This window comes from Pseudorca crassidens, chromosome 19 (genome assembly GCF_039906515.1).
Source record: "Pseudorca crassidens isolate mPseCra1 chromosome 19, mPseCra1.hap1, whole genome shotgun sequence".
In the NCBI taxonomy this organism is placed as follows: Eukaryota; Metazoa; Chordata; class Mammalia; order Artiodactyla; family Delphinidae; genus Pseudorca; species Pseudorca crassidens.
In genome coordinates, this window is record NC_090314.1 from 56,979,031 (window position 1) to 57,005,960 (window position 26,930).

At 56.1% G+C, this 26,930-nt stretch overlaps 1 protein-coding gene and 1 non-coding gene across 16 annotated transcripts; both read left to right on the forward strand.

The window, feature by feature from the left end:
* Positions 1–647: 647 nt before the first annotated feature.
* Positions 648–23,193, forward strand: FBF1 (Fas binding factor 1). 15 transcript variants are annotated; one of them, XM_067715891.1, is made up of 31 exons: positions 652–805; positions 1,237–1,302; positions 2,356–2,439; positions 3,143–3,170; positions 3,966–4,007; positions 6,155–6,248; positions 6,878–6,938; positions 7,837–7,887; positions 9,749–9,890; positions 10,419–10,496; positions 11,038–11,157; positions 11,499–11,637; positions 11,762–11,895; positions 12,493–12,592; positions 12,862–13,296; positions 14,600–14,698; positions 15,043–15,131; positions 15,301–15,359; positions 16,181–16,336; positions 16,479–16,579; positions 16,707–16,913; positions 17,595–17,702; positions 17,784–17,923; positions 18,007–18,125; positions 19,458–19,580; positions 19,715–19,900; positions 20,348–20,524; positions 20,604–20,741; positions 20,854–20,971; positions 21,335–21,444; positions 22,038–23,193. In XM_067715891.1, exons 3-31 carry the CDS (start codon positions 2,437–2,439, stop codon positions 22,119–22,121), a joined length of 3,441 nt encoding a protein of 1,146 aa, XP_067571992.1. In that variant the 5' UTR covers positions 652–805; positions 1,237–1,302; positions 2,356–2,436; the 3' UTR covers positions 22,122–23,193. The 15 variants fall into 15 exon arrangements, with proteins under 15 accessions (XP_067571988.1, XP_067571989.1, XP_067571992.1 ...); XM_067715890.1 differs by having other exon boundaries at positions 655–801; XM_067715895.1 differs by having other exon boundaries at positions 678–837; positions 2,356–2,459; positions 6,155–6,208.
* On the forward strand, positions 18,454–18,558 carry LOC137213707 (U6 spliceosomal RNA). The gene has a single exon (XR_010938330.1). It is a non-coding gene; the product is annotated as a U6 spliceosomal RNA (small nuclear RNA).
* Positions 23,194–26,930: the final 3,737 nt, after the last annotated feature.

Genomic DNA, 26,930 nt, shown 5'->3' on the forward strand with positions numbered 1-26,930 from the left:
CTCCTTCTTTTGTAAAACTGAAAAACCCTTAATAAAATCTGTAATCAACACAAAAAGTGTCTTTATTAGGTGATGGTGTTGGGTTTCACTCTGGCTTCCCAGCTTTGATTTTCATAATTGAACAGGAAAGTCACAGCTACTTTCCTAAGCTTTGGGGTGTGGAATAAATGCATATTTATAGTTTCACCACGTCCGTCTTCCACTCTTGACACATTTCTCACGCCCTCCACCTCTCCGCAAGTCAGCGCTCAGAAGAGAGCTGGAAAAAATTGATTTCCGTGCGCAAGGGGGATGCGAGTTCCCCGACCAGGGATCGAACCCATGCCCCCTGCAGTGGAAGCGCAGAGTCCTAACCACTGGACCCCCAGGGAAGTCCCTGGAAGTGTTCGGTCGTGGAGCCCAGGCCCCCGGCAGTTCCCCAGGGAAACCGGGAGGAAGAAGCTCACCGGCCTTGGATCCTGGTAGCGACCGCTTCGCAAAGGAGCGTTCAGGCAGCTCCTAGCAACGTGTCAAGCCGCAAACAAGAGGACGGGCGCCAACTAACGGCCGCGGCGAGCCACCCTGGGAAATGTAGTTCATCTCGGTGCCCCAGGTTCCCTTGGCTCCGGCAGGTGAGCGGGTCTAGGACTACAACCCCCAGAATGCTTCGCGCCTTGCCTTGCTTCCGGAGGCCGGGCGACTGAGAGATTGGCGATCTAGAGGCTCCGAAGCGGGAGGCCTGATTGAGCTGGGCTCGAGTGGAGCCTGGAGCAGCGGATATGTCTGGGACACGTCCAAGCGGCTGCGCCTCCAAGGGGAATGGCGCGTAACGGGGGGGATTCAGGGGCTGGAAGGATCGTAGGTTGCGCTCGGGATCGAGACGGGCTGGGCGCGCGGAGGGGATGGCGCATGGAGGGGCGGGGAGTCTCGAGACCGAGGGGGTGATTCCGGGAGGGCGCTAACTAAGGGGCGGCCTCGGGATCTTAAAACGCCTGGCACGAAGTTGGCTGAGCAGATGCAATGACGCGATAGTCTTTGTGGCCCTGAGGCCTTTGCAATGCTCCCTTAGAAATTCCCACGGTCTGGGAGGCTGGAAGAGGATCGCTAGGAGATGGCAGACGCCCCTGGATGTGATAAGAGACAAAACGTGTTGAGACTTGTAGGCCGTGAACATTGCATTACAGAGAAAGAGAAACACAACCATTCAGAGTGGCCCCTATACAGTAACCTCACATAAACTTTGCATTCTAATAACAGGACAGGCCGACACCAGAGAACTAGAGAGGCCCACCTCCCACTCCTTTCTTCCAAGCTGTGCCAAAGGTCAGTTTTGGCAACGTTGAGGAGGAGGTGGGAGAGAATGATAATTCTGGGGAAAACAGTTCTCTATTAATGGAGTGAGTCGGATTTACAGTTAGTGTGAAGGGAAATTTTTCCACCGACAGTGAAAATACTATCAAGGAGTAACCAGCATTTGCAGCCGCTCTTTGCTCTGAACGCTGCCAGGAAAGTAGTCAGGGTGTTGCCTGGGAAGGTGTATTGGCCTTAGTGCTAGGCACCCACCTCCTTCCTGAGATGGGTACCTGCCATTTTCCGCATTCTCTTTCAGAGTAAGGGATGAGGACCACTGCACTTTTTTCGAATAATCTCCAGGCCTCGAAAAGTTACCAAGGGGACTTCCCTGGTGGTCCAGAGGCTAAGGCTCTGCGCTTCCGATGGAGGGGGCCTGGGTTCGATCCCTGGTCAGGGAACTAGATCCCACATACCGCAACTAAGAGTTCCATGTGCTGCAACTAAGACCCGGTGCAGCCAGATAAATAAATAAATATTGAAAAGAAGAGAAGAAAAGAGAAGAGTTACCCAGAACACTTCGCTTCTCATCTGAATTGCTCACCCTACAAGGAATTTTTTAATTTATTTTTGTCTGCGTTGGGTCTTTGTTGCTGCATGCGGGCTTTCTCTAGTTGCGGCGAGCGGGGGCTACTCTTCTTTGCGGTGCGCAGGCTTCTCATTGCGGTGGCTTTTCTTGTGGAGCACGGCCTCTAGGTGCATGGCCTTAAGTAGTTGTGGCACGCGGGCTCAGTAGTTGTGGCTCGGAGGTTCTAGAGCGCAGGCTCAGTAGTTGTGGCTCACAGGCTTAGTTGCCCCACGGCATGTGGGATTTTCCCGGACCAGGGCTCAAACCCGTGTCCCCTGCATTGGCAGGTGGATTCTTAACCACTGCGCCACCAGGGAAGCCCTACAAGGAATTTTTAATTGATGGAAATGTTTTGATCTCTTGAATGGGTAAAGTGAGAGAAGGCTTGATCAACCTTGGACTCAACCACTGTTAAATCCAAATAATTTTTAAGCAGCCACTTTAATTTTCTTCATTAGGGAGGATGAGCCTGATGGGCAGAATTCGAATGAGCTGGACAGCGCTGTGAAGGAGCTGCAGGCAGCCCCCAGAGCCTTGAGATGGTAGGCAGAATGCAGAGTAGGTGTGTGGAAATGGGAGCCTGCCCTCACCCCTACTCCCACCTCCAAGATCTTAACTGCATGAAGTACTTTGGGGGCTGGGTGGCCCCAAAGAAGAGTGATGGTTAGGAGCATTGATAGCAAACTTATTAATGGGACTTCCCTGGCGGTCCAGTGGTTAAGACTCCACGCTTCCAATGCAGGGGGCGTGGGTTTGACCCCTGGTCCAGGGAACTAAGATCCTGCGTGTCATGTGACACGGCCAGAGGGAAAAAAAAAACTTCTTATTAAACAGTAAGCAAGCATCTTTTTTGAGCCTCTGAATGTTCATCTGAAAGCATCCTTACATGTCTGTCACTGGTCCTGAAGAGTCAGGGACACGGAATAGAGGAAAACTTTACATCCTGGCTGGCTGGGAGGGTTTGCGTGTGGCGTCTGGAAATCTGAGGGAAAAGGAGAGACTTCTGCCCACCGGATGGCACCCACAGTGGTGTCCACTGCTGGTTAGTGGGGGCCCTTTTCATGCTCTGAATGAGTCTATTCTCAAAACTCAGAAAACCATAAAGGGCCTCTGTCTATAAATGCCATTGGTGCGCCTTTTCCTCTGGTGACTTGGCGAAAGGCAGAACAGTTCATTCTGCATTGTTGGTTTCAGTACACGTTCACTGTCTCATCTTGTTAATGTGATTTGTTTTTCCCATTTTAGGCACCAAAAACCAAGAAGGGATTGAAAGGTGAGTGGAGATGGAACACCACCCTTACGCCAAAAATATTTCCCCCACTTTGGGTCCACACATAACTTAGACGTGTCTGTCTGAATGTTCTCAGTGTGAGTCTTGCTGATTTCCCCATAATCCCATAGGCAGCTTTGGTTTTCCTAGGGAATTCCTTATGCTGCCTCATTGGCCCTTGGAGTAATTCAGAAATAAACAACAGATGGGACTTGGGGAAAAAAAATCCTTCTTGTTGAAGTATTTGTATCTAGAAGTATACCGTTGGGGTTAAGGGTGGTAAAGGCACTGAAGCTTGAGCTGAGAACTAATTCGGTACTCACACCTGGGTTTCCCCTACATGCTGCATCGGAAAGTGGCCAAGGTGGTGTGTCTTCAAACCAGCTTGGCAGGGGCGGGCGCTCAGCTGGAAGGGGACAAGGAGACTGGTGGTATGAAAGAAGCTTGTATATGTGCCTAGAAATCCTGAACACTTTTCCCAAAGAAGCATCTGGGCTTTGTTCAGAGTCTGCAAGACTGGCTTGTTGGCCAGTGTGTCACGTAGCATGTAGGTTCTACTGAAAAATCTTCACCATCATCCTTTGAGAAAGTTATTTTCAAATTCCACCCTGGGGTCTTTCAACAAAGCATTGTGACTTGTTGCCAGGAGTTAGAAAACATCTCATGGCCAGTGAAGAGAGAGCCAAGCCTAAGTCCCAACCTCTGAGGGCTCTGAGGTCCCGGATGAGGTCTCAAGACATGAGGCCCTAAGGACCATTCTTTCCTCCTGAAGTCACAGTGGCCCCTTTTCTGTTCCAGGTTCCATCGATGATGTCCTTGGTGACCTCCTGGGAGATGAGAGTAAGTGCCCCTTTGCTGGAATCCCCTGATTTAGGCTTGCTCTTTTTTTTTTGAATTGAGATAAAATCCAGTCCTTGGTGACCTCCTGGGAGATGAGAGTAAGTGCCCCTTTGCTGGAATCCCCTGATTTAGGCTTGCTCTTTTTTTTTTTGAATTGAGATAAAATCCACATAAAGTTCACTTTTTTTTTTCAATTTATTTATTTTTGGCTACGTTTGGTCTTCGTTGCTGTGCGCGGGCTTTCTCTAGTCGAGGCGAGCGGGGACTACTCTTCGTTGCAGCGCACGTGCTTCTCATTGCCGTGGCTTGTCTTTGCTAATGGAGCACGGGCTCTAGGTGTGCGGGCTTCAGTAGTTGTGGCACATGGGCTCAGTAGTTGTGGCTCGCAGGCTCTAGAGCACAGGCTCAGTAGTTGTAGCGCACAGGCTTTGTTGCTCCGTGGCATGTGGGGTCTTCCTGGAGCAGGGCTCGAACCCTAGTCCCCTGCATTGGCAGGCGGATTCTTAACCACTGCCCCACCAGGGAAGTCCAAAGTTCACTCTTTTAAAGTGTACAATTCAGTGGCATTTAGTATATTCACAGAGTTGTGCAACCATCACCACAGTCAAATTCCAGAACTTTTTCATCACCCCATGAAGAAACTCCATACCATTAGTGTCACTCCTCATTCTCCCCTCCCCGACCCCTAGGCAACCACTTACTGAACTTTCTTTCTCTATGAATTTGCCTAGTCTGGGCATTTTACGTGAAATGGAATCATACAGTGTGAGGCTTTTGCATTTGGCTTCTTTCACTTTCCATAATGTTTTCGAGGTCTGTCCACATTGTAGCATTCCTCTCTTCATTCCTTTCCACGGCTGGACGATAATATTCCATTGTATGATATATCTCGTTCTGTTTGGTCATTCGTCAGTTGATAGACATTTGGGTGGCTTCCACATTTTGGCTAGGCTATTATGAATAATGCTGTTATGAACCTCCAGGTACAAGTTTTTGTGTGGGCATATGTGTTCAGTTCTTTTGGGTGTGAATTTAGGAGTTGAATTACTGGGGTATGTGGTAACTCTATGTTTAACTTTTTGAGGACCCGCCAAACTATTTTCCACAGCACCTGTATCATTTTACATTCCCACCAGCAGTGTAAGAGGTTTCCAGTTTCTCCACATCCTTGCCAATACTTGTTATTTTCATTTTGATTATAGCCATTTTAGTGGGTGAAAAGTTGCATCTCGTGATTTCCATGGGCATTTCCCTAATGACTAATTGTTGCTGAACATGTTTTCATGTGTTTCCTGGCCGTTTATATCTTTGGAGAAAGGTCTATTCAGATCTTTGCCCAGTTTTCTTTTTTTTAAATTTTTATAAATTTATTTTATTTATTTTTGGCTGCGTTGGGTCTTCGTTGCTGGGCGCAGGCTTTTCTCTGATTGCGGTGAGCGGGGGCTACTCTTCATTGCGGTGCGCGGGCTTCTCATTGCGGTGGCTTCTCTTTGTTGTGGAGCATGGGCTCTAGGCGCAGGGGCTTCAGTAGTTGCGGCACGCGGGCTTAGTTGCTCCACAGCACGTGGGATCTTCCTGGACCAGGGCTCGAACCCGTGTCCCCTGCATTGGCAGGCGGATTCTTAACCACTGCGCTACCAGGGAAGCCCTGCCCAGTTTTTAAATTGGGTTGTTTATCTTTTTATTGTTGAGTTGTACGAGTTCCTTCTATATTCTGGACATTAGTCCCTTACCCTGTGTGTCCGTGTCTGCTGCACTGAGAAGCAGGGCTTCAGGGTCATGCACAGCTCACCAGGGACAACAAGGCCGAGGTTCCCCGCACCTGGCCCATAAGAACCCACAAAGCACAAGCCCGTGGACGATGGCAGTGCCTTGCTGTTCCTGCATTTCCATGGGGCTGCGGTGGCATGGGAGTAGCCTCTTCATTTGGCACCAGTTGGGTTGACTTCCTGCTTGGAAACATACCGCTCCCTCCCCCATTCTGGCTTTTAAGGGACCTGCCTACAGGGCCAGTTTCCTTCCTCCAAAAAGGCCCCTCTTTCAGTAGGAAGGTGTGGGAGACAGCTTGGTGGGGAACTTGCAATCCTTTTCCCCTTGACTCCAGTTCTCTGTGACCAAATCACATCTTTTGTTTTCTTTTTTTCCAGCGACACCGCCTGAGAAGCCTGTTAAACTAGCTTCACGTGCCAGAGACGCCACAGGTGCAGCTCAGGCGCTCCCTCCCTCAAGGGCTAGAGCAAAGTGAGCACACGGGGCTGGCCTGGGCATCCAAGCCCCGTTTCAGGCCCAATGCTCCTCCCCCTCCCCCACCCACCGACCACTTTCCACTCACTGTGGGCCCCGCTTGTAGTGTCACCACCTCCCGGTCCTCCCGTCAGCTCCTGGGCAGTGAAGAAGCCTGGAGGAGTGTGAAGAGAACTGAACTGGAGGTCGGAGGTTCTGGCTTCTAGTCCTACATCGGTTATTTACTGAGTCAACTTGGGCAATTCCTGAACCTCTCTGAGCCTCAATTTTCTTACCCTCAGAATAAGAGGATAGGCCTAGATAGGTGCCTCCCAGATTGTGTCTGTCCTCCTGAGAGTTGCGAGATAGGGAGACACTTTGTGAGCTCTCTGCCCTCCACCTTCATTTTAGCCCAAGCAGTTCTGTTTTTCTCTCTTACCTGTTGTTTTTAAAGGGCTCTACTGCTTTAAAAAAGTTTTAAAATCACTGCATTAGGTGACCTGTGAAATTCCTTTCAGCAACTCTGTTCTTCCAGAGAAAAGTCTATTCAGGTTCACTTGGACTCTTTAAGCCACTTCTTCCTCCTTAGAATCATCTAGTGCCCTGGGGACCATTCGTGGGTGGGTGCTGACTCTGCCCCTTTGCAGGTCCCTCTTGGAAGATGATGCCTTCAGCACCAGGGCAGACCTGGCAGGAGCTGATGCTGAGGTGAGCCTGGCGCATTCCCTGCTCCTCACTGACCCTACTTATCCCCAGAGACAGTGAGATGAGTGTTGTGCCGAGGGGCTGCCCACGGAGGTTTAGAAGTCCCTGCGAAGCCAGTTCGTTCTTCAAAGGGCTGCTGGGGCTTCCCTGGTGGCGCAGTGGTTAAGAATCCACCTGCCGATGCAGGGGACACGGGTTCGAGCCCTGGTCCGGGAAGATCCCACATGCCGCGGAGCAACTAAGCCCGTGAGCCACAGCTACTGAGCCTGCGAGCCACAACTACTGAGCCCTCGTGCCACAACTACTGAGCCCATGGGCCACAACTACTGAAGCCTGCGTGCCTAGAGCCCGTGCTCTGCAGCAAGAGAAGCCACCACAATGAGAAGACTGCGTACTGCAACGAAGAGTAGCCCCCGCTTGCTGCAACTAGAGGAAGCCTGTGCACAGCAACGAAGACCCAACACAGCCATAAATGGATGAATGAATGAATGAATGGCTGCTGAGTGGACCCAAGGCAGCATCCTTTTCCTTTCTACCAGTGAGATGAGCTAGAAAGTAGAGCTCCGAGCAACTGCTTTAGGCTCGATGTTGCCACTTCTAACTGTGCTTCCCATAATAAACTCCACGCTGTCCAATCACGTGGCTGAAAAGTAGCCTAATTTGAGTCCTATGATGGCTGTGCACTTACTGCTGGGAGGACCGGAAAGTGGCAGTGCTTCCTGGGTGTCCACAACTGGGCAGGCTTGACTTCCTACAATACCTGAGCCCCAAGTGAGGGCAGGACCCTCCAGTTTATGCCCCCTGACCCAGCTCTGCTCCTGCCCTAACAGAAGCAAGGCAACAAGGGCCCTGAGCTTTGTTGGACCTTGACTAACACGCCTCGTTACCTCCCATCTTGTAGGTTTCAGACATCTCCGATGCAGACCCGCAGGCTCTGCTCCAGGCCATGAAGGTAAGGAAACAGCTTGCACGATGCGGGGAGCCAGGGACCCGGGGTGGGATACTATTTTGTGCCAAGCCTTCATTCTCCCTCTCATTTCTTCTTTTACAATTTGTATTTCTGAGCCCCACCTCATGCAAGAATGGCATTCATGAGCTCTTGCCCTCCCTGCCCCTCTGGGTATAAATCAGTTTTCCTAGTTTATGGAAATTCACCCACCCAGAGACACAGTCACGTCACAGGCCTCTGGCGAAATGGGGCTGCCTCCCCCCGTGAGGAAAGGGGGAGACCGTTTCCCCTAAATCTTGTTCTTTTTTCTTTTTTTTTTTTTGGCCACACTGCCCTCACCAGGGATTGAACCCGGGCCATGGCAGTGAAAGCCCAGAATCTTAACCACTGGGCCACCAGGGAATTCCCTCCTAAATCTTGCTCTTAATCTTTCTCCAGATTTCTCCTCACATCCCCGGCCAAGTCCCCTTTAGTACAGCTGTCCTCTTGTCAGATCGAGCCCCAAGCTGATCTTTGCAATGGAATTTTAAGACATAAATTCATAAGCACCATCTCATGGGGCTCGGGTGGCCTGGCTGGGGTCTAAAATGTTGAGTGGTCCTGTTTTCTCCCTCCCCTTCTGTCCAGCAGCATCCTCCCACCTGACCTCCACTTCATGTCCCTTCTGGTTAACCCATGCTGCCACAGGCCAGGGCTGAGCGCTTGCTTTCAGCCCTGTGGGGCCCTGAAGGGTTGGAGTCTGTTTCCTTCTTGGCTCCGGAATCAGCTTCTTTAACCTCAGTTTGAAATTGCTCCTCCCCAAGACCAGGCAGCTGGGCCCCCTGGGCGTGACCCTCGAGTCCTCTGACTAGTCGATAGTGGTGGCTCTGAGTCTCTCATTCCAGGACCACGAGCTGAACCCTCCACCCACTCTGCTTACCTTTGGTTCCATTATCTTTCCCAACTCACCTTTCTTCTGAATAGTTTTCTCATTCTTTTGTTTCCTCACATTTCTGCCAACCGCCCTTGGAGCACCAACCACACTTATCAAAATCGCCATGCTCCCAGTCTGTACCAAGGGCTTGTGGCAACCAGGGAGTCCCCGACCATCTTCCTCTCCCAGCTTGCTTATGGTGGTTTTTAATGCCCTTACCGTAGACCATCCATTGACCCAGAATAGCATCCTTCTCATACCTCTGCCTCTGTTGTCAGTTTGCTTCTCCTGACCCAGGCAGGCTAAGGAATCCAGATGAAAAAGACATTTTTTTAAAGGCTTTGTATTTTGCAGGCTTCTTCATGCCTCTTTTTTTTTTTTTCCAGGCCGAGCTGCTCGGCTTGCGGTATCTTGGTTCTCTGACCAGGGAGCGATTGAACCCGGGCCCCCTGCAGTGGAGGCGCGGAGTCCTAACCATCAGACCACCAGGGGATTCCTGAGATCAAATTTTTCTTGACTTTGGACAGAGGGTTATCTTCTTGCCTCAGGTCCCTTGTCACTGCCCGGTGGTAGTCCCTTGGGGAGTCTTAAACCCCAGGATCCTGCTGTTTGGTTTCTACTGCAAATAGCTTTGACATTCGCTAAGCCTTTGTGAGAAGCTGCTGAAAGCAGGTTTTAGGCACCCTCTCATCCTAGCATCAAGGCAGGAGCTGCCGGTGGGGCTGATAGGAGTACCAACCTGAGACCTTTCAGCTTATCTGAGATCGACTATGTTGAGTCTTTGGGCTTTGGCCCTGCCTCTGTCCTTGTTCAGTCCCCCACCCCAAGTCCCCATTTGTTCCATATGGAAGTTGGAGGCAACACCCTCACCAGGCTGCTCAGAGCATGAGGGTGTTTAGCACCCGCTGGCTGAGCCCCTGTGGGGATTCCTCCCCCTCCCTGCTTTTCCAGGATCTGGATGAAATGGATGCTGACCTCCTGGGTCTGAAGAAGTCTAATCTAGCCTCAAGCAAAAGGTCTGCAAAGGGTTCTGGGAAAGAAGAGCAGCCTAGTCCTCATAAACCTGCTGGTGTGTTAACAGCCAATGAGAAACGTGAGTGAGACATAGGTCCGCGAATCAAGGGACATTTTGGGGATGTGGGCGGTGCTTAGAGGGTAGCTCTCAGCCCTGTGGGTTTTCTCTGCCTGGATGGAGAGGCCAGGAGCTCACTGTGTGCGTGTGTGTTAGAGTATTTATAGTGGGGGAGGGAGACAGGTTGAGCTTTCCTCCTTCCTACGGCTCTTGCAGTCCCTCTAAGTCCAACATGGCAGCTCCTGGAGAAGACATTTGAGTTAAATTGGAGAATTTTATGGTAGCCTGTGCATCTCCCAAACCTATGTCCCTGTTGGAGCAACTTGTGAATAGGGGGCCAGAGGTAGCTTCCAGACCACATTTCCCGGCCAGAAGCCTGTTTGAGAACCGGAGAGGTGTAGCCCCATCCCATGGCTGTGTCCACGGCCACAAGCCCTCAGCCTCCAGGTAGAAGTGTGCGCCAGCCCAGTGGTCCCAGTCTTGGTCTGGCAGAACGTAGGCCAGGAGAGATCCAGGCCTGTGACCTTGCCTTCTCTTTGCGCCCTGCAGGAGATGCCATTCCCACCAAGAAGCTATCTCCCTCTCCCACCAGCCTTGGGCATCAGTACAGGAAGTTCTCCTTCGAAGGTACCACAGACCCTGCAGTCACACCTCTGGGGTGCTTCAGTGTTGGGAGTGCAGTAGGCTGGGCGATGCTTAGTTGCTTGCCCGAGGCCGGGCCACTGTGTATGTCAGAAGAGGAGCAGAGAGCTCGTGCCGCTGGTTTTGTTCCTCATGAATTCAGGGAGGGACTAATTATGTTCTACTGGCTGGCATGTCTGGGGCACTTATTTGCAAGGACTTTGAAGCCAGGTGTCAAACTGAAGACTTTATAAAGTGTGGGGAAGAGTTCCTTTTCCTTCATGAATGCGTGGAAGTTTTACTTCTCTTCTCATGCCTCAGTGCAGGCCCTGAAGCCCGGGCCACTCTCCCTGCTTCCTCTCCCCTGGCCCAGCCTGGTCTGTGTCCGAGCCCCGCTAACCCAGGCCCCCAGATGCCGAGCGGCTTGTATAGATATCAGAGTGGCTAGAAATCTCCAGTAAAGCAATAACTCCCCTAGCACAGCACAGCGCTTGTTTTCCTGAACGAAGTGTGCAGTCTTCCCTTTGCTTCCCCTTCTGGCCGTGAGACTTGGAAGACCCGTTGGCAGGACTTCTCTCTGATGATGAGGAAGGAATAGCCAAGAAGCTGCCGGAGACGAAGAGTAAAACAGCTTCCGTAAAGAGCCCAGCCCCGGCCAGAGATCAAGGTGGGGTGGGCGTGTTACCCATTCCCGGGGCAGGTGCAGTTGGCTAACTGAACTTTGCGGTGCAGAGCCAGACACCCCACCAGGCAGGGACCACAGGTCTTAGATCCTGGACCAAGAGGTTATCAGTCTCTGGGAACGGGGAGGGGGGATGCAGGAGCCCGGGGGTGGGGCTGTGGGAGTGGGGCTGGGGAAGCTGGGTGCTGTGGGCAGACCAGACACTGCCATGCCCGCTCTTCCACCCAAAGGCCAGGGTTGCAGGGAAACGCCCCCCTCGACCCATTCAAACATCACCGTTGCAGCCAGAAGGCTGTGGGCATTGTGCCCTGTGTTCTGTCCCTTAGCGCCCTCTATCACTCTAACTCCTGGGAACACTCCAGTCCGAAAGAAAGAAGAGTTGCTCTTTGACGATGGGGACGACATCATGGCCACCCTGGGGTTTGGAGACAGTCCCAAAGCAGAGAGGAGGCACACGGGAGACCAGTAAGGGTCCCTGTGAGCGGAGAGTCCCTCCCTGGCCAGGGAAAAGTGAGAGGGAGGGTACAGTGGGGGCCCCCCCAGGAGCCCCTTGTGTTCACATGTACCAGCCCTATGTCCCATCCTGCAGGGAAGGACCCCTCCCTGCCCGCTCCAAGCTGGATGAGCTGCTGGGTCGGGGCACTGCCGCCAAACTCCTGGCCCGTCCGGGCACCAGGGAGCACAGGGAATTCAAGCTGGACAAGAAGTATCAGCGGCCACAGGGTGAGGAGCTTGTGGGGCAGGGGCGGTGGGGAGTGGACCCCCAGAACAGATTTTACCACAAGCCATGATAAGAAATAAGCTTTACATCATGACACACCTTTAATTATTCACGTTTATTACTGAGACAAAAAATGTCAGGAAATAATAGTCACCACATTCAGTGTATGTGTTCTTTGACTAATAAATACATTGGTTGCCACTCATTCAATTAGTATTTCCACCTGCTAATAGGCAGCAGCTCACGGTTTGAAAAACACTGCCCTGGACCAGTGTTCCTCCGTTCAGAGCATCGGCCCACGGGCCATCTGTTGAGAATCACGCTCGTGACACGCACGGCTCACCACGCCTCACCTGCAGGGGGTCTGCGGCAGGGCCCGCTGGTACACTCTTAACAGCTCCTGGGTGATGTTTTGTAGGCTGGAGCCTGAGTGTTGACAGACGCCCAGCCCCTCACCCTGCTTTCTCCACAGCAGCTTCCCTATCACTCGTCTTACCCATCAGGCTGCCAGTTCAGCTTTTCTTAAACAAAGAATTCTGCAGCTACAGAAGAAGGGTTTGAGTCCCCCTGCTCTAGATCACAGGTTCCTTCATTCACAGACAAAGAAGACCCCGGGGGTGATGAGAACTTCACCTTTGGGGCCTATCAGCCCACCGTGGGCTCCTCCGAGGGCCGGCAGTCCCGCCGGCAGTCCGTCAGGTAAGTGGGGCCTGCAAGGAGCTTGGCCTTGGAGGCAGGTTGCCCGCTGGGAAAATGGGCGGAATCCAAGATGTCTTTCATGGGTGTTCATGGTGTTCTACGGACATCACTCAGCTTGCCGCGGCTCTGGCTGTGCAGGGCCCCGGGCATCACGACTTCTTAGCATGGGCCCCATAGTCACCCCCAGCAGTGGAGGGAAAGGCCCGTCAGGGGCCTCTTGGGACAGGCTGCTTGCCCTGCCTTAGACCCCCCACTTCTCTGTCTTGAAGTAGGTTCTTTGAAGGCGGCACAGACCCCAAGGGAGAACCAGGCTCCAGACAGAGCACCCCAGCAGCATCCAGCCCTACCCAGCCCAGGAGGGGAGGTGCTGACTGGCTGGGCCTCAAGGACGAAGGCCTGGACCTGCTCCCTACCTCCCCGACCAGGGAGGCTCGGAGGGGCCCCCCTCCCGCCAGCCAGCATTCTGCTCCCAGCCACCACTCTGCCCCGGCCGGGCTGCCCTCCTTGGGGGCACAGCCACCAACCGAGGGTACCGGTTCTCCTGCCGAAGGCAGCCAGCCTTCCCAGCCAGGAGCGTCTGGGAAGAAGGAGGAGGACTGGCTGAGCCATGCCCTGTCTCGGAAGAAGTCCCAAGGTCTGTCCGGAGAGGAGCACGACGCAGCCTGTAAGGGCCAGCACTCGGTAGGGGCGCTGCCTTCCGACAGGTAGGGGCTTGGGCTGCTGTCCCTTTAATTTTCTTTTTTTTAATATTTATTTATTTGGCTGTGCTGGGTATTAGCTGCAGCACGAGGTATCTTTGTTGCCACGTGCAGGATCTTCGTTGAGGCGTGCGGGATCTTTTTTAGTTGCAGCACGCGATCTCTTAGTTGCGGCAAGTCGGATCTAGTTCTCTGACCAGGAATCAAACCCACTCCCCCCTGCATTGGGAGCGCGGAGTCTTAGCCACTGTGCCACCAACGAAGTCCCAGGGCTGCTGTCTCCAGTGGAAGGAGGACCCTGCTGTCTCGGTGCCTCGGTCGGGAGTGCCCACAGCGTGCCTCAGAGCAGAGCACCGCCTCTCGGCCGTGCTTCTCCCCTTCTTTAGGTGCTGGGGAGAGTGTCCAGCTCCCTGCCTTTGCTCAGATGAAAGCACGAGGGAGCTGGGGGGCTGCCGACGCTCACTCCCTGACTGCTGTGGGGACAAGTGCTGAGCTGATCGGGCAGGAGACCAAGGGCGCCCTTATGGCAAACACACAGCCATCCCGGTGCCTCTGAGCAGGGGCTCTGTCCACAGCGCCCTCGGGCTGGTGGGACACCCAGTGTCCAACTGCCCTGCTGACCGAGCTGAGGCAAGCAATGCGTGCGCGGGTCGGAGCCGCTCGTGCTCTTGGGGACCCGCTCGTGCTCCTGGGGAGTGTTCGAGAAGGGGAGGCCGCAGGATGTGAGCGGCCCTGAGGGGGCTGGCGAGGCCGGGACTGTCCGGAGGAAGCAGCAGGATGCTCTGCGGCTGGAGCGAAGGGGAGGCGAGGCGGGGCGCTCATGTGACAGGCCAGGGATGTCGCCCAGCCCTGGGGTTGGGGTGAATGAGGAGGGTGGTTTGGACCTGGACCTGAAACCGAGGTGATCCCGAGAGCCGAGAAGGAAGGGGGAGCACCAGACAGGAGAAGCGAGGAGCCCAAAGGGTGCTGGAGCCGGCGGGAGGGTGAGTGAGCAGGCCCTCCGCCGAAGCTGAGCGAGCCGCGTGGCCCGGCGCACGGCCTTGCTGCCCGTAACAGGCCCGTGGTCGCTCCTGGGACATCCTCAGGTGGTCCCAGTGAGCACTGAGGCCAGGACGGGCTACGGAAGGCCAGGCGCTCAGACTTGGGAGGAGAATTACCAAGACGGGATGGTTAGGAACAGGAGGAAGGCTGAGGGGAGGCGGGAGGAGGGGTGGCCACACAGCTTCACTCGTGGGCTTTGTCCCAGCCCGTCTTGGTCCAGCCTAACCCGGACCTTCTGCCTCCTTCACTTTAACATTTACTTCCTCAGCCAGCCTGCTGCCGGCACCCAAGGGCTCGAGCCAGCAGCCGCCGGGGGGACCCCAGGCACGGCAGCACCGAGGCCGCCTGCCCGGCCTGCCGCCTCAGGGTACATTCATGGCGGGGCTGCGGCTAGGGGAGGTGCGGCGGGGTGGCCCGGGCCCCCTTCCCTAGAGCGGCAGACGGCTGTGCTGGGCTCCTCGTGGTCAGCGTGGCGTGTGGTATCCCAGACCACGTAGCAGGCCCACGGAGTAAGGGGCCCACAGAGTAAGGGGGTCCCCGTCCCCTTTTCCCAGCTGAGACCTCACTCTTAGTAAACTACCAGCCTCCAGGCCTTTGCAGTCAGTGACTTGAACCTGCCATTTTCCTTTCCTGCTGGGCCAACCCTCCCCTGCTCCCGGCGTCCTACACAGAAGGCTCTTCAGCTTGCCACCCCCATTCCTGTGTCCTCAGGTCCCCCGTGACTTGGAAGCCCGCTGCCTCGGCCCTCCACGCGGGTGACCCAAAGAGGGGAGCAGCCCCTGGAGATTGCTCTGGCACTGGTTTGTCTTCTGCTTTGCTCGAGGGGTGTAACTCTGGGTAGAGAAGAGACACTGAGAGCTTCCTTTGGGGGCCCTGGCAGACGAGGGAAGCTGGGCTCTCCCGAGCACACACCCAGCCCGCGGGCCCTCCCTGCACCCCCTGCTCATTGCTCTGCTGTTGATTTTTCAGAGCCTGCAATTGGTTTTCCAAGCTCCCAGGAAGCCCCAGGGCTCTCTGTGCCTGTCCAGGTAGGGAGGGTGAACCAACAGGTGTAGGTTTCGGGCCCATGGAACAATTCTCACGTGCTCAGAGGCAACACCTGCCAAACCCGACAAGCTGCTGGGAGGCCCGCGTCGTGCTATCAGCTGGCTCCCCCAGCGCTCCCCGCCAGCACTTTCCATGCCACTCCCGGGCAGGTTTGGGCGCGGATTCGCCAGCATCAGTAGGGAAGTGAGGTGGCACCCAGGTGGGGGCAGCTGGGAAGGCTCTAATCAGAAAGCAGGGCCGCGGGTGTCCTGCTGCTCTGTCTAGAAAGCCTCCTCCATCCTTGCCCTCCTCCCACTGCACCGCCTCTGTTTCCCAGGTGCAGCGGCGCCGGTGACCCCCGGGCCTGAGGAGGCCTAGCCCCACGGGGGCACCTCCCGGGTAACCCGGAAGTGCCTTTGAGAGGGTGGGTGGTGGGCAGCCTTCGGGAACCAGAACGGCTGTCCGCGTTGGGGCTTCAGGCCTGACAGAAAGGGCCAGGGTCACAACCTTTTGTTGTAGCCAGGGCTCTGCTGGGACTCGGCTGTTTATCCAGGGATCTGGAACCCTTTCTGGGAGGATGCTGTTCTGAGGGCGGAAGGGACACTCATCTTCCCCAGCGAGACCTGCGAGGGGAGGGGCAGTGACCATTTGACGCTCCCGGGCCTCATCCTTGGCCTCTCGGTGTCACGACCTTGTCCCCGTCTACAGCCCCAGATCAGACACAGGGCCTGGGAGGTCCAGTGAGTGAGGGCCAGAGGTGGGTGAGCTCAGCTGAGTCCCTGGCCCCTACCTGACAGGGAACATCCCTCCCCTTCTCCTCCAGTCCCTGCTCCCAGAGTCCCTGGCCTGGAGCCTGCTGCCCGGCTCCGAGTACCAGCAGCAGCTCCTGGCGGCACAGGCTCAGCTTCAGAGGGGCACTGCCGAGCTCCAGGCCGACCTCCTGCAGAGCCAGGCCCGGCTGGCGGAGCTCGAGGCCCAGGTGCGGGGCAGAGGGGCAGCCAGCTCCGGGGGCAGGGCTGAAGTGAGAGCGGGCCACGTGACGGCCGGACGGCTTCCCCAGGCGGTCTGAGGGACCCTGCCCCCCACAACACACACAACCCGTCCCTCCCGCCGTCTCCCAGGTGCGGAAGCTCGAGCTGGAGCGGACGCAGCACCTGCTGCTGCTGGAAAGTTTGCAGCAGAGGCACCAGGCAGACCTGGAGCTCATCGACAGCGCCCACAGGTACCCCCCGCCTCTCCGGCCCGGACTTCCGGTGGCTCATGGCCGGCCCCAGCTCCCGTGCTCTGAGAGGCCCTTCGGGTGGCCGCCGGCACCTCCTGAGCCCCGTGATTGGGTGTGCTGTTGGCAGGAGCCGAGTCAAGGTGCTAGAAACATCGTACCAGCAACGGGAAGAGCGTCTGCGGAGAGAGAACGAGGAGCTGTGTGCCCAGTATCTGTCGCGCTGCCAGGAGGCTGAGCAGGCCCGCGCCGAGCTCACAGCCCAGCACCAGCGGCGCTTGGCGGCCACCGTGCAGGAGAAGGACCAGGAGATGGAGCGGCTCCGGGAGCTGCAGCGGTGAGGGGGAGGCCCGGGGGCAGGGGGGCTGCCTGCAAGGGTGGCCAGGGGAAGCCAATTGCTGTGAGACCCCAAGCCATGGACTCAGCAGCCTCTGGACCGAGGCTCGACCCCTTCCATTCTGGGAAAGGACCTAGGCCGAGCTCACTGCCCCATCGCCCCACAAGTGGGGACCCATCACTCCTACAGAGCGGGGAGGGCATACCGGCAGGGCCCAAGGTCACTAGCTGTTCGGGCAGGGCCTGGCAGCAGCAAGCAACCCGAGGGCTAACTCAGCACCGGTGAACCCACTCACCGGCCCCATTTCTCGAGCCTAGTAACTAGTTGGCCCTGGAAAAGGTCGTGCCTGGCGCGTTGATCTGGTTACCTTTCTAGATGAGAGCAAAACTAAGAAAAAGCACGTGAGGGAGTTGGCCGACGGGGTAGAGCCGGCCTTTTCACACGGCTCAGACTGGCCAGACATGAAAGGGTTGTCGGCACACCTGTCGAGTGTCCTTTGCTGCATAACAAGGAATCTGCCCCCAGAGAGTGGATGTGGCACTGAGGCAGCAAGACAGATAAGGCAGAGGAGCCGGGGAAAGTGAGGCCGTGCCCGGAGATGGGGAGGAGAGGCCCACGGAGCATGGAGCACCCGGAGGCAGGCCCCTCCCACGCAGAGCCGCCCTCCCCGCTGCCCCCCAGGGCCTCCATCCTGGAGATGCGCAAGGACCACGAGGAGCAGCTGCAGCGGCTGAAGCTGCTGAAGGACCGGGAGATCGACGCCGTCACCAGCGCCACCTCCCATACGCGGTAGGCGCGCCATCCAGGCCCTGCCCGCCTGGCGCGGCCCTGCTGGGCTCCACAGGCCGCCGTGACCTGAGCCCCCCGCAGGTCCCTGAATGGCATCATCGAGCAGATGGAGAAGTTCTCCAGCAGCCTGCACGAGCTGTCCTCCCGCGTGGAGGCCTCGCACCTCAGCACTGCCCAGGAGCGGGAGCTGGGGATCCGGCAGCGAGACGAGCAGCTCCGAGGTACCGCAGGCCACACGTGCCTCTCTCCTGTCCCCCGTGGTGGGAAGGTGGGCGGGCAATGAGTGCCCTGTGGCCGCCCCCAGCGCTGCAGGAGAGGCTGAGCCGGCAGCAGCGGGACATGGAGGAGGAGCGGGGCCGGCTGCAGGAGGTCATCGGGAAGATGGAGGCGCGCCTGGGCGAGCAGAGCCGGCTGCTGGAGCAGGTGGGGCGCGTCCTCCTGCCGCAGGGCCTGTCTCCCCCCGGGCACCCAGGGGATGGCAGCTGTACTCTGACCTCGCCTCCTGGGCCTCGGGACTCTCCTCTGGAATGTCTCTCCTGCCCTTTCCTGCCTCTGCAGGGGCTCCCACCTCCCCACCTCCAGAAGCGCCCCAGGCCTACCCCATCCAGCTCCTACCTGCTCATCAGGGATGCCTGGGACTTTCGGAGAAGTGCTCTTGCCTTCTGAGCTGTAACAGATAACGTATTTAAACTCCCTACGTATCTTCCAGGTATGAGAGCGAGCTTCGTTCTTTAGAAAATCATGGCTTTTCGTGCTCACTTCAGCAGCACATTGTACTAAAACTGGCACAACACAGAGAAGATTAGCATGGCCCTGCGCAAGGATGACGCAAATTCGTGAGGTGTTCCGTATTTTAATAAGCGTGCTTAAACAGTTGGCTGTACTTATGGGGACTTCCCCGGTGGTCCAGGGGTTAGGACTCCATGCTTTCACTGCAGGGGGCCCGGGTTCAATCCCTGGTCAGAAAACTAAGATCCCACAAGCTGGGCAGCACAGCAAAAAAAAAAATTAAAATAAAACAATTGGCTGTACTTATGAAAAAACTCAAATTGACCCCTACCTTATGCCAAACAAAAAAGCAATCCCTGATGGAATTGATCCAATAAATATTTGATGAATTCAGAAATAATAATACCTTTTCCTTTTCTGTACAAGGTTATAAGGTGATACATCTCATTGAACATATTAAAATAACAGGCAACAATAAAGAAAATAAAAATTACCCACTAGCCAGAGATAGCCATTGATGACATCACATATATCCTATAGACATATCAGTACATAGACACAGATGTTTTTACATCGTGAACCATATTTATTCAGCCCTTCATTCGGTGCTGTATTCAGCGCCTGTCTCGGGCCAGGCTTGTGTGTGCCCTGAGTCCCCTGGCATACGGTGTCATGCCCACCCTGGTGCTCTTTCCCTGTTGGATGACAAGAGACAGGCGGGCAGTGCTGTAGTTGGCGATTCAGGGAGCAGGGATGTTGCTGTTCTTTGGCCCTTTGGAGCCACAAGGTGCCTCTCTCAGCAGCGGTTCCCGAGCCATCAGCCTCAGCACAGTTAATCCCAGCAGCTGGGCCCCGGCAGGCCTCGGGCTCCTTCCCATTTTCACTGCTCAGGAAAGGATGTGTTTGTGGGAGAAGCCAGAGGAGGGCGGTTTGCACGGCTCCCCAGGGCACGTTCCGGCCTGAATGAGGGCAGGCGGAGCATCCAGGGGGCGTGAGCCCTCAGCCCTGACCCTGCCCGGCCCGCAGGAACGCTGGCGGGTGAACGCCGAGCAGTCCAAGGCCGAGTCCGCGCAGCGCGCTCTGGAGGAGCAGAGGAAGGTGGTGGCCCAGCAGATGGCCGTGGAGCGGGAGGAGATGGAGAGGGCCAGGGTGAGCCTGGCCACAGCGCGTTCAGCTCCGTCCCTGCCACTGCGCCCAGGGGTGCTCACCTGTGCCCTCACGCCCTCGCCCCAGAGTGCCTGCGCCCAGGGATGCTCACCTGTGCCCTCACGCCCTCGCCCCAGAGTGCCCTGCTGGAGGAGCAGAAGTCCGTCATGCACAAATGTGGGGAGGAGCGGCGGCGCCTGGCGGCCGAGTGGGCCGAGTTCTGTGCACAGCAGAAGCTGAGTAAGGAGCGGGCCGAGCGTGCGGTGGAGCGGGCGCTGCAGGTGGACACCCAGCGGGAGGGCACCCTCGTTAGCCTGGCCAAGGTAAGACCCAGAGCCTCCCCGGACAGCGGGAAGCCCAGGCAGCCCTGCCCCTCTCCCCACCCCGGGGCCTCACAGCCCCTCCGTCAGGACGTGTCAGCTTAGGAAAGAGCGCAGCGGTAACGGGAGTATAGGAATTAAAACAACAGTCATCGTAATAACTACTTCCGTTTATCGTATCATCGCAGGTACTTTCTACACATTTGCTCATTAACTCCTCATCACGTTCCCGTGACTTAGATATTCTAGAAATCGGATTCCGAGAAGTTGAGCGCGGGGGCGAGGGGCTGCAGCGGGGCTTGGCCCCAGGTCTCCCACCACCTCCTCCCAGAGTCAGGGCGGAGCCGGGCCACAGCCATGAGGCAGGGCGGCCAGCGGGTCCTCGGAACCCTGAGCAGAGCCCAGTTCGGCTCCGGGGAGGAGGCTGCAGAGAGGCTTTGCTGTCTCCAGGAACAGGCAGAGCTGAAGCTCAGGGCAAGTGAGCTCCGGGCCAAAGAGGACCAGCTGGCGGCCGAGAGGGAGGCTCTGGAACAGGAGCGCCGGGAGCTGCGGCTGGAGAAGGAGAGGGTCAGCGCCGCCGCCCAGCGCATCAGGCTGCGCGCTGAGGAGGTGGAGAGCATGAGCCAGGTGCCCAGCGGCTCAGCCCCTGGGCGTGGGCAGTGCACCCACCCCGCCAGCCCAGCTGACCCAGGCGGCCTCCCCGCAGGTGGCCTCGCAGAAGTACGAGGAGGGGGAGCGGGCCCTGCGCGAGGCCCGGCAGGTGCAGGCGGAGCAGCAGGCCCGGCTGCAGCTGGTGCAGCGGCAGCAGGAGCAGCTGCGGCAGCAGGAGCGGCACGTGCACCAGGCAAGGCTCTTCCTGCCTCCCGCTCCCCCCGCTCCCGGGGCATCCCTACCCCCACCCCTGCCCCCAGACTTCTGCCCTCACAGCTGTGTCCTCTCTGGGGGGACGGGGACAGGAGAATCTGAGTCTGGCCCAGCAGCGGCTGCAGCTGGATCGTATCCGACAGGACCTGCCCTCCGGGCCCGTGGGGCTGCTCTCCAGGGCCCAGGGCTCGGCAGCCTCTGGTCTGAGTGGTAAGTGGCTGCAGGCGGGTGGGACGTTGGCTCGGCCGGCCCACTGGGCAAGGCAGGGCCAGCAACACCCTGCCCACGCCTCCTGTGTGCTCAGGTTAGGGGGCAGCTGGGTTTTAAAGTCATCTTGGGTTTTTTGTTTGTTTGTTTATTTATTTCTGGCTGCGTTGGGTCTTCGTTGCTGTGCGCGGGCTTTCTCTAGTTGCTGCGAGCGGGGGCTACTCTTCGTCGTGGTGCGCGGGCTTCTCATTGCGGTGGCTTCTCTTGTTGCGGAGCACGGGCTCTAGGCACGCGGGCTTCGGTAGTTGTGCCTCAGGGGCTCTAGAGCGCTGCAGTCCCTGACTCCGTCCTCCTTGGCCTTTACAGCCATCATGGCTCCTGTCCCCCCGGCTCCTCAGTGCAGCCAGCTGCCAGCCAGCCTGGGCCCCTCGCACCTCTACGCCAAGCTGGTGCTGCTGAAACACACAGCTGAGCAGGTGAGCTTCCCAGAGCAGATGCCGCCCCGGCCCAGGCCCACCTACTCCCCCTGGACTTAGGGCTCCTCGTGTTCACACTGGGGACAAGCAGCTCAGGCAGAGGCAGGAGGGAGCACAGCCTGGCCCCGGGGAGGGCTGAGCCCACCCCCTGGAGGAGAGCAGCAGCGCAGACTGCTTAGAGGACACGTCTCAGAGATGCTCACCGCGTCACTGATGGAGCATTTCCTACATGCCAGGCTCTGTGCCGTGCCTGATAAGCTTGTACCCTCCCACAGCCCTACCAGGCAGGTCATGTTATTGTCTCCAGTTTACAGACAGGCTTAGAGGGATGAAGTCACGTGCGAACACGTGGCCCCACTGGGCGTGAGCGCTGGTGTCTCACTCCAGTGCGTGTGCTCGTTCCCTGCCTCACCCCCACTGACTCCCAGAGCCAGGCTGAGCTAGGATGCGAGTGAGAGGGGCCCCGAGGGAGGGCTGCTCGGCTGGCACCCAGGGTCCAGCTCACTCTCAGTCCAGCAACCCCGCGTCCCTGCGCACAGAAACGGGGCAGGAGGGAACCAGAGGGTGGCTGCTCACTCAGCCCTGCCTTTCAGGACCGTGACTTCCTGGAGAACGAGCAGTTCTTCCTGGAGACCCTGAAGAAAGCCTCCTACAACGTGACGTCGCATTCAGCCTGAAGGCCCCACTGCCTCCTCAGCAGAGGCCTGACTCTAGAACCGTCCCACTGCCCACTGGCCTCCAGCGCCGAGCAGGGGGGCCAGGGAGAGCCCTGCAATGCCCAGGGCCTGATTACAGCTCTTCCTGTGGACAGGGTGCCAGCGCGTTCTTTCCGACACTCCGGCCCGTGCGGAGGCAGGCAGGCGCCCCCGTGCCTCTCAGACTCCCCAGGAGGCAGCAGCCTCTGGGGACACGCGAGGCTGAGGACATCTCAGCCCCACGACACCGTCAGCGACGGCGTCGGTGCTCCAGCCCCGCAGACGTCCGGCTCAGGGCCCAGCGTCTGACTGGGCTCTGTGGGCCCCTCGGCCCCTCAGCCCATCGATGGTCTGGGGATCTTTTCGCCTGGGCCTCTTCTGAGGTGGGGGGTCTTCTCGACTCCCTTGCCACAAGGAGTCTGCTGCCCTCCCTGCCTGAGAGGCCAGCAGAGGGAGCGCCGGGTCTCCTCCCTGATGGGGACATAGAGTCAGGCCGCAAATTTTCAAGAGCCTTCTAGCCTCCTGGCCAAGGGAGTGGGAGGTGCTGCAGGGGCAGGAAGGGCGCTGTGCCCAGAGGCTTTTACCTCACAGACTGACCTGCCCTTGGGACTCAGCCAGCCCTTCTTGCTCCCAAGCTGGCACACAAAGCCCCCGCCTTGTTCCCAGCTGCCGCGGCAGCGGACTCACCAGCACAGACGCTGGCCTCATCGGCGTCTTCTAATGCGCTCCGCAGAGGCAAAGAGGGGGCTGCGGGTGACAGTGAGGTGTGGGGAGGGACAGAAGGCTTTTCTCCATGCTGTTCACTTGCCACAAAACCCCGGCCAGTGGGAACAAAGATGACAGAGCAAGAGCCCCTGCCTTGGAGGATACAGAGCGCCGAGGACCATGAGGGGCCGCACCCCGGCTGCTGTCCCGGGTGGGGGGCTCCGCCCTTCTCCACGTGTGGGCAGAGGGCCAAGGCCGGCCAGAGGGGTGCCAGGAGAGGGGTGGGAGGATTGGTAGTTGTCTCCTGCAGACCCAAGGACTCAACTAATAAAATCACAATTAACCTCTAGAGCGGCTTCTCTCACCTCCCATCAGAGGGGACCGTCTGGGGAGCAGGAAGGTGGTGGAGGAGAGGGTAGTGCCGAGTGGGGTGTGAGCGGGCACAGGTGCATCTCTGCTCTGTTAGAGCAGCTTGCAGAGGGAGCTCATTTACATACAGCCTCTTGGACCCACTAAATTGCTATGTTCTTCTTTTTCTTTTTTTTGGCCGCGCTGTGCAGCTTGTGGGATCTCAGTTCCCCGACCAGGGATTGAACCCGGGCCCTCAGCAGTGAAAGCTCAGAGTCCTAACCACTGGACCGCCAGGCAATTCCCTAAATTGCACTATTCTTAATGATTGGATTCTTAGAATCTGCCATGGCTCATCAGAGTTTGAACCTATTTCTTGGAAATGTTTGCTCTGTAGGGCTGTTATTTGCTGTAATAACTCTCCAGCCCCATACTCCCCTGGCTGGACCACAAGCAGGAGAAGGGTGCGATTATCACCCCTACTTCGCAGATGAAGGGACTGAGACTCAGAGGTTCAATAATCTGCCGAAGGTGACGCAGCAAACAGCAGAACCTGGATTTGAGTTCTGCTTGGACAGATTCCAAAGCCCCAGGCGCTCAGCCACATCACTGCTAGCTCCTTCTAGAAAAGCTGCTGCACACGGTGCTTCTGTGAAGTAGAAGATCCCCGAGCCGCTGCATGGGGTGGTGCCCACACAGAGGAGGGAAGCATTCGCGTCCCATTAGAAGCCTTGTCGAAGCTTGGAATTCAATCCTCTCAACACACACTTAATGAATTCCCACCTGTGTGAAGGGCCGGAGGTGGGTCTAAGGTTGGGCCCAGCCTGGGAGCAGCTGGCATTTAAGCAGTCACCTGACAGATATGTGGGCGATCACAGGCACATATTGGGGGAGGGTGCAGGGAGACCCAACAGGAATGAGTTTAGAATTAGGGGGCAGGTCAACGAGGCTCTGTTTACCTTGTTAAAGTTTGAATTTTTATCTTCAGGGCAATGGGTATTCATTGAAGGGTTTGTTGTTTTGTTTGTTTGTTTGTTTTTGCGGTACGCGGGCCTCTCACTGTTGTGGCCTCTCCCGTTGCGGAGCACAGGCTCTGGATGCGCGGGCTCAGCGGCCATGGCTCACGGGCCCAGCCGCTCCGCGGCACATGGGATCTTCCCGGACCGGGGCACGAACCCGTGTCGCCTGCATCGGCAGGCGGACTCTCAACCACTGCGCCACCAGGAAAGCCCCATTGAAGGGTTTTAAACAGGGTGGAACCATCTTTGTGTTTTAGAAAAAGTACTGTGGCTCTGGGTGGAGAACAGACCAACCGGAGTGGGGCAAGAGTGCGGGCAGGGAAGCGGGCAGAAGGCTGTCTGCCGTGGTATAGGGGAGACGGGACAGTACAGCACCGGGCGTGGCACTGAGGGACCTGGTGCCTGACATGCAGGCAGGGTCAGGAAGGAAGATGTGTCGAGGACGACCCCCAGGTTGCTGTCCTGGGCAACTGGGTGCCCATGGAACAGCCAAGTAGACACGTTCCACGGCCACTTAGTTACGGTGACACATCACCCAGTGCCTGTAACTGCTCTGGATCCCTGTCACTGGCGTTGAGGTGTGGCAGGTGGCTTACACACCCCCTTTTCATTAACGTTCTCCCACGCCACAGGTGGAAGACGGCTGCACACAGGAGTGAGTGTTAACGTATCTGCTGATCTTTCTTTTTCCCTTCAAAATTATAAACAACTCCTCAAGGTCATAAACCCAGATGTTCCCTGTAGAAAGAGAAATATTGGTGGAAAGTAATGATGATCAAAGACACTGGCTGGACTAATACTTCCAGTTTCAAGAGTTATTCATGTTTATTATTTGCCTCAAGTTGATACCAGTGGGAATCCCTGCTAGGCCTTTCAAACAGTTAAAATCCCAGCAAGCCCCATTCTTAGAGGGTTCTAGGACAGCGAGAGAACAGGAGTGTTTTTCAAAAGTAAGGAATAATGGACAAATAACAGTCATCTGATTGACTAGCAAGCCCTGTGCCTCTGCCCCGGAGGTCCCATGAGTCTTCATCTCTAGAGGGGCAGGCTGGGGTGGGGGTGGGTTTAGAGGCATGTAGAAGAGGATTCAGAAACAAAAGGAGAAGATAAAATAGCAAAGGAGGCCAGATTCAAACACGCGCAGGACATCAAGCATACAGGAACCCCTGTGCTCCTCCCGGCCTGAGGCACAGTCCTGGTCTGCTCACAACCTTCAGCTCTGCTCTTCCATCAGCAGAATTTCACAAATTAATAAGCAGTGCCTCCAGGAACTTCCCTGGGGGGTCCAGGGGTTAAGACTCCACGCTTCCACTGCAGGGGGTATGAGTTAGATCCCCGGTCGGTCGGGGAACTAAGATCCCACATGCCACACGACGCGGCCAAAATAATAAAATAAGTAACATCTGAATAAAAATGAAAATATTAAAAATAAGCAATGACTGGGTCTTACGGGCCTTAACGTACAGTAGCTGTGCACTGATGGGTGAGTTGGCAGTGACAGTGGGTTTAGCTGTTTGGTTGCTGTTTATGAAAACCAAATTCAAGGTGTGGCCACTTCCTGCTGAATTAAGAGACCCCGCCCCCCCATGCCATTTCAGTGTGAATGTGAGGGTCAAGCTTCTGCTAGTACCAGAGCAACTGAATGGGTCAGCAGCCCTGGTTGAGACATCAGGGAAGGCGTCCTGGAGGGACCACTTCACGGGGCCTAGGAGGTAGCCAAGCAACAGGGGGAAAGGTAAGGAGTGCAAGGCAGAAGTAACAGCATGTGCAAAGGTCCGGTGCCAGGGGGAGAAAAGTGCTAAGTAAGTGAAAAATGTGAAACCGAGTCCCTGTAAAACCATGTTCCCTTACCGAGTTTATGATTAATCTCTCTATCCAAAACTTTATTCCCTTTCTTATCCCCTCTGATCTCAATCCTGTGCTAACTGAACAGTAACCAACCAGAGTCAGATGACTAAAACTGCTGCTGTGGATAACATCGTTAATGTACTAAAATTGCTATTATTATAGATATCTCCATTCATGTGCAAACTCAGGCCGTTTCTCCAGGGCAAGATGAGCTCACAGACCCCCAAGCCATGGACTACCTGGCCAGAGAGTCGTAAACCAGAAACATCCTGATTCCCAAAACTTTGATTAAGAAATGTAGGGACTAAAAAATAAAAAAATAAATAAAAATAGAAAATAAAAAAAAAAGAAATGTAGGGACTTCCCTGGTGGTCCAGTGGTTAAGACTTCGCCTTCCAATGCAGGGGGTGCAGGTTCCATCCCTGGTCAGGGAGCTAAGATCCCAAATGCCTTGCAGTCAAAAACCAAAACATAAAACAGAAGCAATATTGTAACAAATTCAATAAAGACTTTAAAAGTGGTCCATATTAAAAAAAAAACGTCAAAAAATGATGATTAACCCCAGCTTCCTTTTTCCTCCCCTAAAAAAACCCCCACAAAACAAAACTCAAAGACCAAGTTGGGGTGGATCTGAGGTTTGTCTCCCACTCCCTTGCTTGGTGTCCTGCAATAAATCTACTCTGCTGCAAATCCAGTGTCAAGAGTCTGGCTTTCTGCATCACAGGCACAAGAGCCCTTTGCTGGGTTACAAAAGGTTGGTGTCACAGAAGCTTGAATTCCAGGACAGAGGGACCAGAGCAGAAGCGGGTCCAGATCACCAGGGGTACCAAGTTTCATCTTGTTAGAACTGAATCCCAAGAACAACACAACC